Genomic DNA, 14184 nt, shown 5'->3' on the forward strand with positions numbered 1-14184 from the left:
CTGATGAGATGAAAATAGAACTTTTTGGTGAAAATTTTAAGCGGTATGTGTGGAGAAAACCAGGCAGTGCTCATCACCTGCCCAATACAATCCCAACAGTGAAACATGGTGGGGACAGAATCATGTTATGGGGGTGTTTTTCAGCTGCAGGGACAGGACAACTGGTTGCAATTGAAGGAAACATGAATGCAGCCAAGTACAGAGATATCCTGGATGAAAATCTCTTCCAGAGTGATCTGGACCTCAGACTTAGCCGAGGGTTCACCTTCCAACAAGACAATGACTCTAAGCACACAGCTAAAATAACAAAGGAATTGCTTCAGAACAACTCTGCGACCATTCTTGACTGGTCTAGCCAGTACCCTGACCTAAACTCTATTGAGCATCTCTGGAGAGACCTGAAAATGGCTATCCACCAACGTTCACCATTCAACCTGATGGAACTGGAGAGGATCTGAAAGGAAGAATGGCAGAGGATCCCCAAAATCCAGGTGTGAAAAATTTGTTACATCATTCCAACAACTCATGGCTGTACTAGCTCAAAAAGGGTGCTTCTACTCAATATTATTATTATTATTATTATTTTTTATTTATATAGCACCATTGGTGCTGCACATGAGAAGGGGTTACATACAAATTACAGATATCACTTACATGATACAAGGGGGAGATGACTCTGCCCTTGCGGGCTTACATTCTACAAGATGGTGGGGAAGGAGACAGTAGGATGGGGGTTTGCAGCAGCTCTGGTGATGGTGAGGCGGTAGCTCCGGTAGTGGTGGGAGGCAGCGGGGTCATTGCAGGCTGTAAGCTTTCCTGAAGAGGTGGGTTTTCAGGTTCCGTCTGAAGGATCCGAATGTGGTTGATAGTCAGACGTGTTGAGACAAAGAATTCCAGAGGATGGGGCATATTCGGGAGAAGTCTTGGAGGCGGTTGGGTGAGGAGCGAATAAGTGTGGAGGAGAGGAGATCTTGGGAGGCCCGGGATTACGTGAGGGAAGATATCGGGAGATTAGTTCAGAGATATATGGAGGAGACAGGTTATGGATGGCCTTGTAGGTCAGTATTAGTAATTTGAACTGGATACGCTGAGAGAATGGGAGCTAGTGAAGAGATTTGCAGAGGTGAGAAGCGGAGGAGTAGCGATGAGAGAGATGAATTAGTCAGGCAGCAGAGTTAAAGATGGACTGGAGAGGTGCAAGGGTATTAGCAGGGAGGCCACAGAAAAGGATGTTGCAGTAGTCGAGGCGTGAGATGATGAGGGCATGCACAAGCATTTTAGTAGATTAAGGGTTGAGAAAAGGACTGATTCTGGAAATATTTTTGAGCTGGAGGTGACAGAAGGTGGAAAGAGCTTGGATGTGAGGTTTGAAGGACAAGGCAGAGTCAAGGGTTACTCTGAGGCAGCAGACTTCCGGTATGGGGGAAAGCGTGATGTCGTTAATTGTGATAGATAGGTCAGGTAAAGAAGATCTGTGAGATGGAAGAAAGATGACGAGTTCAGATTTGTCCACATTGAGTTTGAGAAAGCAAGATGAGAAGAAGGAGGATATGGCGGATAGACACTCCGGAATTCTGGACAGCAGAGAGTGGGGATGTCAGTTGAAAGAAAGTGAAGAAGCCAGGTAAAGAATTGATCAATAAAGGCAGTGGTCGGGCCCGGAGGTCGGTATATGATGGCCACTTGGAGATTGGAGGGAGAGTAGATGCGGACAGAGTGGAATTCAAAAGAGGGAAGGATTAGGGAGGGAAGAGCAAAGGGTCTGAATACTTATGACCATGTGATATTTCAGTTTTTCTTTTTTAATAAATTTGCAAAAATGGCTACATTTGTTTTTTTTCTTTCAAGATGGGGTGCAGAGTGTACATTAATGAGAAAAAAATAATTTTTGAATTTACCAAATGGCTGCAATGAAACAAAAAGTGAAAAATTTAAATCAATCTGAATACTTTCCGTACCCACTGTATGTCTGATGATCTGGAATGAGAAGCTGGATCACAAAAATGGTCATGACTGTAAAGTTTCAACCTGATGATATGTGGACAATGTACTTACGCACTTCTTGTGGCACACTATGGCTGTGAGTGACAAAGGAACGGTAACCTAACTGGTGCACAATGGCTACTGTCTTCTGTGCATCTGAAGTCACTTTCACCTGGCATTTAGACTTGCAGTGCTAAGAATATGATATATTACTTCTACAAAAATACATTCTGGTTGAACAGATCTAACTTTTTTGACTTGAAACCATATAAAATAGATAGGTAATAGCTAAATTGTCACTATTTTACAGTGACAGGCTTACAATCTGGTGCAATGACCAGGTCTGACTAACATTATCCTTTACGTTATCAGTAAGCACTGGATACAGCAGATTTTAAAAGGGTCACCAAAATGCTAAAGTCCTTTTATGGACAAACTCATATCGTAAAAGGCAAACAATGCAGTCATAGAGAGAACAAATATACAAGAAACTGTAAATGAAAGAGCGTTACAGAAATTCCTGTCCTCATCTGGCTGGTTAAACCGAATACGTGATGCAGCAACACAGTGGTCTACAGTTATCAGACACGCTAGGTACTGGATACTTGTTCCCAAAATTCTCATACAACCTGGTGTTGATTCCTGTTTCCGGACTAGAGACTCGTAGCGCATGCTGGTAGGTCAGCACCCTGTCGTGCTCTGAAAAAACCCTCAGCACAGAAATCATTTTCATATGGACATGACAGGCTTCCAAGGGGTTACAAAAATGGTAATGAGAGAAGTCGTGTTACAGACTGTATGTCAGTAAAATTCCACTAAAGCCTAGGGACGGAAAAAAATCCATTATACTCCATACTTACTTCATAAATAGAGATTTCACAAGAACATTCATCGTATTTAAGGTGACCCACTTCCTCTCAACGGGTCTAGTCTGTCAAGGTAAACCTATCATTTGGTGTATTTGTAGGTTATTAACTAAATTGGTAGACTTTACCTTTTCAAATCAGTTGGATTATATTTCAACCCTTTCAGGTCTGTAGGGAAATCAGTATTTTTTTTTTTATGGCTGCCCTGTAGATGCCATGGGTAGAAAGAATTCTTTCCATAATACATTGCCAGCATACGTTCTGCAATTGCCTGAGGCGTTATCACACTGCAACTAGGGTGAGGGGTCTTCCAGTTAGGTCATTATGGTAAATGTTCAGATATCCAATATTGTGGAAACCCTCCCAATAGCATAACCAAAATAAGACCAGCAGAGTGAAGGAAAGGGGTAAAAAGCAATGGTCATCACGTCATCCTCTCTCATTTATTTTCTGTATTCCCTCATACACTGGATAAATTATCTCTATATAAAAGAATAAGCATCACTATTATCTTAAAATGTCTGGTATTAGTAAGTGGTCCAGTGACAAACTCCATAAATGTAGCTCTGTGGGCTCATAAAAAAGAGGTGAGACAGTAGCAAATGGCAGAAAAGGGGGCAGGGTGCACTACAATATTCTATAATGAATATATGGGTGTTACATCCAGTAGTAGAACAATATAAACTAAAATAAGAAGAACAAAAGAAACTACAAAATGATGTGCACACTCAAGAAAATATAACAAACATACAAAAATATTTTATTGACAAACAAGAAACATACATTTAAAAACAAGTAAAACCAATGTTAGGTCCAATCGCTCACGACAATATGGTGTACCAAATCAATAATATCCCCCCCTGTGCTTAGACTAACACCTCTACTCAGGCTGACTTTACAGTATTTGTGAGGCTGTATATACCTCCCCTGACTGCAGTATTAATTATTGATTTGCTACACCATATTGTCATGAGCGACTGGACCTAACATGGGTTTTACTTGTTTTTAAATGTATGTTTTTTGTTTGCCAATAATTAATTTTTGTATATTTGTTATATTATCTTGCGTGTGCACATCATTTTAAAGTTTCTTTCATTCTTCTTATTTTAGTACAGTACCAAATGTCCTCAGCGCATGGATTCACGCCTACCAATAGGACACGAGACGACCCCCACTCTCCACCGCAGCTTGAAAAACACCCGCACATTTAGCAATGGGCTGAAAGGTTTCTGCTCCAGTTTTATATATTTTTATGACACAACAAATCAAGAAACTTGATTTGGAAGTTGTCACTAGTCTTCTGAGTTGGAGCTTAATGGACAGGTGTAAAGAATACGTGTGTAGCAGAGTTGGCAAAGAGGTTTCTAAAAGTTTCTATTTGTTACCAAGAATGGAGGACTGTAAAGTGCCACTCACAACACAACTTACTACATCAGGAAGGCTTTGCCCTCTTCAGAATGCCCACCCTAGCCCTGACCTGGAAACTCCATGAAGTTTCTGTCTGGTGGGTCTATACACGTCTGGAAATTGTGACTTCACTGGGAGACTAAATTATACTGACACATACTAATTATTTTGATTTTTATGTAAAACAGAATAATAAGCTCACTTATGGCCATTAGTGTTCTTTGCAAAGAAAAAGAAAACTTGGTCTCACAGTTTTATTTCCCAAAGAACCCACTGTCAACCAACAGAATAGTATATTTAAGTCTCTTACATGATAAAGAATGCCCCCTTTCTGAACTTTCACCAGCAATCACATGACTGCCCCGCCAATGTTGTGATCCTGCTTTGCTGACATCATGGCTACATGTGACATGGTCCCGAGCCCAATAAGCACTGTCCTATCTATAGGACGTCAGCATTGATGCCTAGCTATTCTACAATATGTACAATGGAACATGAGCAAAGATGTCACGGCTGATTTATAGCTACAATGCTCGGTATTACTATATAGTGTACTGCTGCTGTATCGGAATATGTGCTACGTCGAGATTGGAGAGCAGGACGCCATCATGTCTCTGTCTACGGGAGGTATCATAGCAGCTAGCTCTGACAAAACTACAAATTAGAGATAGTGCCTGCAGAAAGGAAAAGTGAGAAATGCAGGATTCAATGGAAACCTCTGCTTTCTACTGAATCCGTCCCCAACCTGGGTACGTGCTCAGCTAGGAGCTGTGCTCTCGTGTCTCCTGACCTGTGCACCTCTTAGGGGCTTATGGACCAATTAGTGGGGGTGTCAGGTAAGCAAATAGACATCTTAAAGGGAATCTGTCACCTATTTTTTCGCATATAAGATGCAGCCACCGCCATCAGGGGCTTATCTGCAGCATTCTGTAATGCTATAAATAAGCCCCCGATGTAACCTGAAAGATAAGAAAAACGAGTTAAATTATACTCACCCAGGGGCGGTCCGGATCCGACGGGTGTCGCGGTCTGGTCCGGCGCCTCTCATCTTCTAGCGATGACGTCCTCTTCTTTGCTTCCCGTCGCAGCTCCGGCGCACTGCTCTGCCCTGTTGAGGGCAGAGCAGAGTACTGCAGTGCACAGGCGCCGGACCTCTCTGACGTCTCCTGGCGCCTGCGCAATGGTCCGACGCCTCCCATCTTCTAGCAATGACGTCCTCCTTCTTACTTCTGCTGCGGCTCCTGCACAGGCATACTTTATCTGCCCTGTTGAGGGCAGAGTAAATGACTGCAGTGCGCAGGCGCCGGACCTCTCTGACCTTTCCTGGCGCCTGCGCACTGCAGTGCTTTACTCTGTCCTCAGTAGGGCAGATATAGTACGCCTGCGCAGGAGCCGAGATAGAAGTAAGAAGGAGGAGGTCATCGTATGAAGATGGGAGATGCCGGACCGCGACACCCACCGCCCCCACCCCCCGGGTGAGTATAATCTAACTTGTTTTTCTTATCTTTCAGGTTACATCGGGGTCTTATCTACAGCATTACAGAATGCTGTAGATAAGCCCCTGATGGCGTTGGCCGTAGCTCATACAGCAAAAATGGGGTGACAGATTCCATTTAAACAGTTAACAAACCGTGCAGAGTAGGTGGAAAAAAATCTAGAGATCTTGAAAAGCCAGGGTCTTATTATACACCTGCCAAATAAACTGAGAAATAGAAAGTCAGTCGGGAGTCAATTTCTATCATTCACATGCTGCCATGATTGTAAGGGTGTTCTTATAATATTCTTTCCATTTACTTTCATCGCTGGTAGCACATTTACACCAGATGCTCCCAAGCAAAGATGATCTTTCCGCCCACGTAAACGATGTTATCTGCAACAAACGAGTTTTCTCATTTGTCGTTTGAGTGGAAAAGAACATTCATACTGAAGTTCATTCAGGTGATAATTGCTATGGGTAGAAAGCCATTTAGGCCTTGTGTATTACAGCTCGGTTCAGTGTTTACATCCAGCCAACCCTACCAGAGCTTGGTGCAGCTATTCACTAGGGGTGCCAGGTGTGGGTCCCCATCAATCTGACATTGATCACCTTTCCTAAAAATAGATCATCAACATATTATGACTGAAAAACACTTTTAAAAATACCTTTAATTAATAACTTCAGCAAAGTGTCTCGACATCTATATGTGCCGTGGGCATGAATGCATGCAAAGTATGTTTCCAGTCTTATCGTTGAAGCGGACTACACTTGTCTTCCACAAGAGTGGGCGATCACTGGTTCCCTTGTCAGCAGGACCTACTCTGGGGCAGCCAATCCAACAAAGCGTTCAAGCGCACAGCTGTTCAGGCCACCGCCTCATTCACTGCTATGGGACATGGTAGTGCGGATGTGTGACCATCATTCCCAAATTCAGTGGATGGAGTGATGGTCAAACAAAAGCACTACCAATCTGTTCACGCAAACCTCTTAGGCACCCCTGTTCTTATGGTAATAAGTGATGTTTATGGGATCCACTTATAACTATTCCACCTTCCTTCTGTGTATTACTATAGCTTGCTTATATTATAACATTTCCCGTCCTTTTCCTGCTGTAATTCAGGACTATGTGTCATTTCTCTTGTGTATGCAGAGGTTTTAGAAGGGGGGATTGGCATGTATCATATGCAGAGCACACACAAGCCGGCCCCCCGCTGCCTGCATTTTCCATACCGTGACTTTCACATTACAGCCTGGCCATTCACATATAGCACTCGGGGCCGGGACGTCATATGAGACCTTGTGCACGCAGCTATGAAGATTACTTGTGAGCCGCCCAGCCAGGCCAAGTTATAGCCGAAACAGGGCAAGGCCTGGTCTAGAGACAGTTCAGTGTATACAGTCATAGTTCTCCACAAATTCTGGCCATTCTGCTGATCACTAGCTCCATCCAAAGCAAGCAGTCAAGACATAACTAATTCATGTGATCTAGCCGTGAACACATACCAGGGCAGATTGAATTTCAGCCATGATGGGGACACGGTACATGCTGGAACGATTGGAACTTTCCTCTATGATTCTGGCTCCTTGGCAAAAGGCCAGAATATAAAAAAGAATATTCTATAAAACTGCCCCACAGCGACAGCCATCGACCAGTCACTGGCTTCACAACTGGAAAAGAAAGAGTCCTGGATCCCTGTGTGTGTCTGACATGGGGGCTATAGGAGGGGGCAGAAGACATTGGGTTTGGTTCATTTATATGACTTGCCAGTTCTCTGTAGAGTAAGGTTATAGGTACAAGATTTTTTGCAGAAAACCATGTATATATACTGCAGACACCACACTGGGGCATAGTCACCAACACTAATACTTATTGGGGCCAGATTCATTAAGACTGGTGTCGTTTCCTTCAGTCTTAATGAAAACACCGCTGGAGTAAGATGAGACAAATTCATTAATAGTTGGATACCTCTTAATTAATTTGGAGCATCCTACAAGTGTCAGGTGCCTCTGTCAGAGGTTGGTGTACACTGTGGAGCCATTTATACCACTTTTTGGAGTAAATTATGATGAATTTGCTGTAGGTGGGCTTGTAGTGCCCATTCCCACCTCCATCCACTAAGGCATAACTGGCCGAGACCAGCATAGAAACTCCAATTGTTGCAACATTGCAATGTATTTTACAACAGGATTATGGTGAAAACATACTGATGAATCAGGGCTTTTAGTGTCAATGCGGTTATGCTGCTTGAAAAATGTGGTGCATCATTCATTATAGTGACTAAGGGCCCGATTCATTAAAGGGGTTCTCTGGGAATAGAAAAAACAAAATAACTAAAAGAAATGTCAGTATAAATATATTCCTCAATACATTTAAAGCACCTCTCCAGCGGTGTTTTTACTGCAGCCCTGGAGAGGTGCCTCTAATCTAAGGTATCTGCTCCTAGTCTTATACTCACCAGCTGTCGTCTTCATCTGTTATTGGTGCCACTCTGGTCGGTCTTCAGAAGTTTGTGACCTGCCGGATCGCACCAGTGTTTGCTGGGCGAGCTGCAGGTCACTTTTTAATACAAATCTATGAGAGCCAGAACGAGGCTCCCATAGACTTACGCTGAGAGCTTGTGACTGTTACCTCTGACTTCCAATCAGTCAGAAGTTGGGGTCACAAGATGGCAACATGGGACCAGAGCGGAACAGGGAACAGCTGAAGGTGGCGGGTGGTGAGTATGATGTTAGTTGCATGGAACTTATCAAAGTAGCACCGCTACAGAGCTGAAATAAAAAGAAATATGGTGTGGTAGGGAAGTAATCACTATAGAATTAAAATGGCTGCCTACTTGTTTCACTGTAAGATACCTGTCCTAGAGTGTTAGGTCAGGTGGCTGTGAGCATGTGCAGTAAGAAGCTCCACCATTCTTCATATTTAGAAAGCGGTGCTCCACTAATATTACTGAAGATACCTGAGGTGCTGAGGTAAGAAAAGGCTGCTCACACTGCTGTTCACTATGGCTCCTGAGGCAAGAAGTGGCTGCTCACACTGCTGTCCACTATGTTTCCTAAGGTAAGAAAAGGCTGCTGACAATGCTGTCCACTATGGCTCCTGAGGTAAGAAGAGGCTGCTCACTTTGCTGTCCACTATGGCTCCTGAGGTAAGAAAAGGCTGCTAACACTGCTGTCCACTATGGCTCCTGAGGCAAGAAAAGGCTGCTCACACTGCTGTCCACTATGGCTCCTGAGGCAAGAAGTGGCTGCTCACACTGCTGTCCACTATGTTTCCTAAGGTAAGAAAAGGCTGCTGACAATGCTGTCCACTATGGCTCCTGAGGTAAGAAGAGGCTGCTCACTTTGCTGTCCACTATGGCTCCTGAGGTAAGAAGAGGCTGCTCACACTGCTGTCCACTATGGCTCTTGAGGTAATAAGAGGCTACTCACACTGCTGTCCACTATGGCTGCTGAGGTAAAAAGTGACTGCTTACACTGCTGTCCACTATGGCTTCTGAGGTAAGAATAGGCTGCTCACTTTGCTGTCCACTATGGCTCTTGAGGTAATACGAGGCTACTCACACTGCTGTCCACTATGGCTGCTGAGGTAAGAAGTGGCTGCTCACACTGCTGTCTACTATGGCTCCTGAGGTAAGAAGTGGCTGCTCACACTGCTGTCCACTATGGCTCCTGAGGTAAGAAGAGGCTGCTTACTTTGCTGTCCACTATGGCTCCTGAGGTATGAAGAGGCTGCTCACACTGCTGTCCACTATGTCTCCTAAGGTAAGAAAAAGCTGCTCCCACTGCTGTACACTATGGCTCCTGAGGTAAGAAGAGGCTGCTTGCACTGCTATCCACCATGGCTGCTGAGGCAAGAGGAGGCCACTCACACTGCTCTACAGTATGGGTGCTGAGGTATGAGGAGGCCACTCACACTGCACTCCACTATATTTGATGAAGTAAGAGAAGGCTCCTCACACTGCTCTCCCCTATATGTGATGAGGTAAGAGGAGGCCACTCACACTGTTCTCCACTATGGTTCCTGAGGTAAGAGGAGGCTGCTCACACTCTTACAACATAAGGCACTACCTACTGCACATGCTCACCGGCATCAGTCCTAACATTCTAGGAAGGGTTTCTGTCAGAGTTGCATTGTGACAGCCATTGTAATTCTATACTAATTATCTCTCTAGACAAAACCATTGATATTTGGAATTTGTTTACATTGACATTTACTTTATTTTTTTTCTATTCCCTTCAGGACCCCTTTAATACTGGTGTTGTACACCCCAGACTTAATGAAGAGACATGGTGGAGTAAGATGCATCTAATTCTAAAGGAGGTGCAGCTTATAAGTGCGGTGCACCTTCAGCAGAAGATGGAATACATTTCTGACAACATTTACACCACCAAAGTGTAAATGTTCCTGAATTAGTGCTACTAATTTTGGTAAAGCTAGACAGGACAGGCGTGAAAACACTAAAAGTCACAGTATTTTTGCACAACTTCTCATTGCAGAACAATTTTGCAATTTTTTAAGGTGTTTTACACCAGAAATCTGCCCCAAACCCCTTAATGATGATAACTAGGGAAGCAGTGCATCTCCTGCATAGCCTCATGGTTCTGGTACCCAGTGTTACTGTCCCTATAGGAGGGCTATAGACCCCATCACCCACTCTTCTGTATGCCACCGGTCTACAGCATTCATGAAGCTTCTCTGACACTCTGGCACAAGTAAGCATGCATGCTTCTTTATGATGAGACGTTCCACCACCCAGCGCTGGTAAAGAGCCTACAGAACAAGTCTCCACAATAAGCAGAAAACTCCCACAGCTACAGGAGCGCAGAGCAGAGGAAGGAAATCCGAGAAGAGATGCTCCTATCACCCACAGTCTCCTGGCCATACAAGACACTCAGACGACGAGGAATCACTCCAGCCACGACGATGTCTGCAGACAAGGAGCCTTCCTAAAAAATAAAGGGGCTTTCCAACTTTCTGTAAAATTATTGGAAACATGCAGTGCACACGCTCACACATTATCAGTGTTGTGAAGTTTGGTCCCTGAGAGAAGAACATGTGGGTCACCGCCACTGCGACACCATAAAGTGGCCGTACAATGTCCATGGACGCAGCGCATGGATGCCGCAGCCCTGCATCTACTCCCGGGGACCATGAGCCCCACTCAGAAATAATTGCATCTCAGCTTTTCTGTCTGTTTTTGGTATGTTTCTCCAGTTTTCCTTATCTGCCCAAGTCTTTTGAATTCACAAGTTTTCAAGGTCTCGTTTATATGTGATCTGTTTTTTCATATATATATATATAGAAAAAAAGGAAACAGCACAGTACTTAGCTTCGGGTGCACGGCCCCTGCAGAAAGTCCTATTTTCAGCCACAATTTCAATATTCATTCCAAAAAAAGGCAGCACTCCATAGTAACGTTTTTCAAAGTGGTAGGTGAGTTTTATTCAGCCCACATATCCAGGCCTGCAATTCTGTCAGATTGCAAACACAAATTCTTTGGTATTATCTTCATTTATATATGGAATTATATCCAATTTGGCTTTAGGACAATTCTTTTTGTGTTTTTTCATTTAAGACAAATTAAATGAAGATAATAATACCAAAGAATTTGTGTTTGCAATAATTTTCAGGAAGAAGCTGAGTATTATCTGACAGAATTGCAGGGGTGTCAATACTTTTGGCCACAACTGTATAAATTATGTGAAAAGTGCGCCTTTTTGAGAAAACAATATGCAAACCGGCCAAAGACAAAAATAAGGTGCATTGTTTTTGTTTTGCCCACAATTCATAACCCGCATGCGCCATGTTGAAGAACTTGGTGCTCAGAAGTGTCAACGAACATCACAAGAGCAAAAATGTAAAGGATGAATGGGGCAGACCGCCCAATCCTAAATACCTGAGGTGACTGTGCCCGTAATACGGAATAACTCGCAGTGACAGGAGGAGGGTCGGAGGATCGGACATTGCCACTCATGAGCGAAGAGTAATTATTACACTACTCTAAAGAGACAGGAGGGTAAGAAAGTATCAAGGGGTGTCAGCCCATGTTTCTGAATGCTATTCTTTGAGTGCCAGGGACGGTGCCAGCTAGCCCTTCGCCTTGGCATGGGTATGTAGCTGCCAGCTAGGGCAGAGGGCTGAGCCTGTGTCAGGGTTGTCAGAGGGCTCCTACTTCCCAAAGTGCTGTGTGCACGTGATCGCCAGGTGTGGCAGCCGCCCGGCACGCTAGGTGGGCACTCAGTCTAGGTGGGCACCAGCCCAGGGATGTGCGACCAGGGAGCCATCATCTTACCATCTCGTGTCATCATGGTGATGCTCCAGAACCGCATAGCCAAAGAAGGAGCCATTGGGCCCCTGGAAGAGCACGGGGTGATCCAGATCTATGTTGTAGGCACTCGCCAAACTGAAGGAAAGCAGAGCGAGCAGCACTTCATGGGCAGCCGTGCCCCGGGCTCCTGCAGCCATCATCCCGGGTAACATCCAACTGCGGAGCTTTATCCAACTCCGCGATGCCAACACTGTTTCCAGAGGGCAGAGTGGTGGCGACAGGGCGACTTCTCACCGGGCGCCTCTCACCAGAACTACCGGGCACTGGGTTCCGTCCTGGGAGGGAGTAGCTCGGGGAAGACTTCTGCGGGAACCTCCTGCGGCACGTGCGCCATCTGGTGGAGGATCTGGGGTAGAGCATGGGCCATGCATAGTGGGTTCTGGGCAGCGCAGCGCTATGGATGGCCTGAAGAGCAGAAAGGAGACAGAGTCACAACCATACAAACCTGTGACTCACAGTGTGTAGGTGATCATTTTAACAGCAATTACTAGTCATATTAAGAATACATCATAGTACGGGAGTGGACACAGAAGAGGGCTCCTGTGCAAGAACAATCAATATATGGTAAGAATACATCATAGTAGTGGACACAGAAGAGGGCTCCTGTGCAAGAACCATCAATATATGGTAAGAATACATCATAGTAGTGGACACAGAAGAGGGCTCCTGTGCAAGAACCATCAATATATGGTAAGAATACATCATAGTAGTGGACACAGAAGAGGGCTCCTGTGCAAGAACCATCAATATATGGTAAGAATACATCATAGTAGTGGACACAGAAGAGGGCTCCTGTGCAAGAACCATCAATATATGGTAAGAATACATCATAGTAGTGGACACAGAAGAGGGCTCCTGTGCAAGAACCATCAATATATGGTAAGAATACATCATAGTAGTGGACACAGAAGAGGGCTCCTGTGCAAGAACAATCAATATATGGTAAGAATACATCATAGTAGTGGACACAGAAGAGGGCTCCTGTGCAAGAACCATCAATATATGGTAAGAATACATCATAGTAGTGGACACAGAAGAGGGCTCCTGTGCAAGAACCATCAATATATGGTAAGAATACATCATAGTAGTGGACACAGAAGAGGGCTCCTGTGCAAGAACCATCAATATATGGTAAGAATACATCATAGTAGTGGACACAGAAGAAGGCTCCTGTGCAAGAACCATCAATATATGGGCCCTTGGCAGTCCTATAGCTCCTCATAATGCACGATTCCACCTCTTACCTCTTGGGCCCCTGTGCAGCTGCCCAGGTTGCACTGATGGTATGGCCGCCCCTGTCATGGTACTGCAATCATCCATAGGGCAGCCCCGCACACATATATGACGATGACAGTATATCAGTATCTCATCTGCTGCAGATTTCAGGTTTACTCGACTTTAAAAACTATTTTTAATGCACAAAATAACCTAAGCTACCTTACAGGCACATCAGTGTCCAGCCATTCCCATGCACCGACTCTATGGCAATGTGCTGGCAGATCACCTCAATGCTTTACTCTTCCCACAGCTAAACACGAGCAATGATAAAGCTCAGAGACATAGGGCAGCAACAGCGCCACCTCTGAAATGTGCCAGCAGACTGCGGGGGCGGGAGAGGAGGGGTTAATAGCGACATGCCTGGTGGTCTGCGGTAGTACAAAGTTAAACCCCCTCCAGTGTGGGACTGTATAGTGACCCTACCTGGTGCCTTCTGTTTGCCTACCGCTGCCTCTTCTGACCACCACATTGGCATGGAGAGTGCAGTGCTAAGTAAACCATGCCTTCCTTGCCCTTCCTATCCCAGAGGTCATGGAAGGCATGAAGGGTCGCTTTGTCACTATTCTTTTATTATAAAAAAGGTGTAACGTTCTCTATTCCCGGGGATGCCACAGAGTTGCTTTGCTGTTACTTTGGTGCATTAAGTTGCAATAACATATTCCTATGCTTGTAGGTCATCACTTATGATGGCAATAACAGGGGGTGGCTAATACTGGCAGACAAAACCGACCTGGACTACTGAGTATACCAAAGCATCATACAAGCAATCATCTGATCACATTGTAAAGTTCCCGAGGGCTTAAAAAATCCAGAAAGTTTGAGAGATTTAGGCCGGGGTCACACT

General features: G+C 44.7%; 1 protein-coding gene across 1 annotated transcript in view; it reads right to left on the reverse strand.

Annotated features, from left to right (window-relative positions):
• ITGA9 (integrin subunit alpha 9) overlaps positions 1 to 12342 on the reverse strand; it is a 711654-nt gene extending 699312 nt beyond the window's left edge. Inside the window, exon 1 of the mRNA XM_073549890.1 lies at positions 12027 to 12342. Within this exon, the coding sequence (XP_073405991.1) occupies positions 12027 to 12214 (188 nt within the window). The 5' untranslated portion in view covers positions 12215 to 12342. The remainder of the gene's footprint in view (positions 1 to 12026) is intronic.
• Between the last annotated feature and the right edge of the window lie 1842 nt (positions 12343 to 14184).

The sequence above is a fragment of the Dendrobates tinctorius genome, unplaced genomic scaffold (assembly GCF_039654945.1).
Source record: "Dendrobates tinctorius isolate UK_male_01 unplaced genomic scaffold, ASM3965494v1 ptg000162l, whole genome shotgun sequence".
NCBI lineage: Eukaryota > Metazoa > Chordata > Amphibia > Anura > Dendrobatidae > Dendrobates > Dendrobates tinctorius.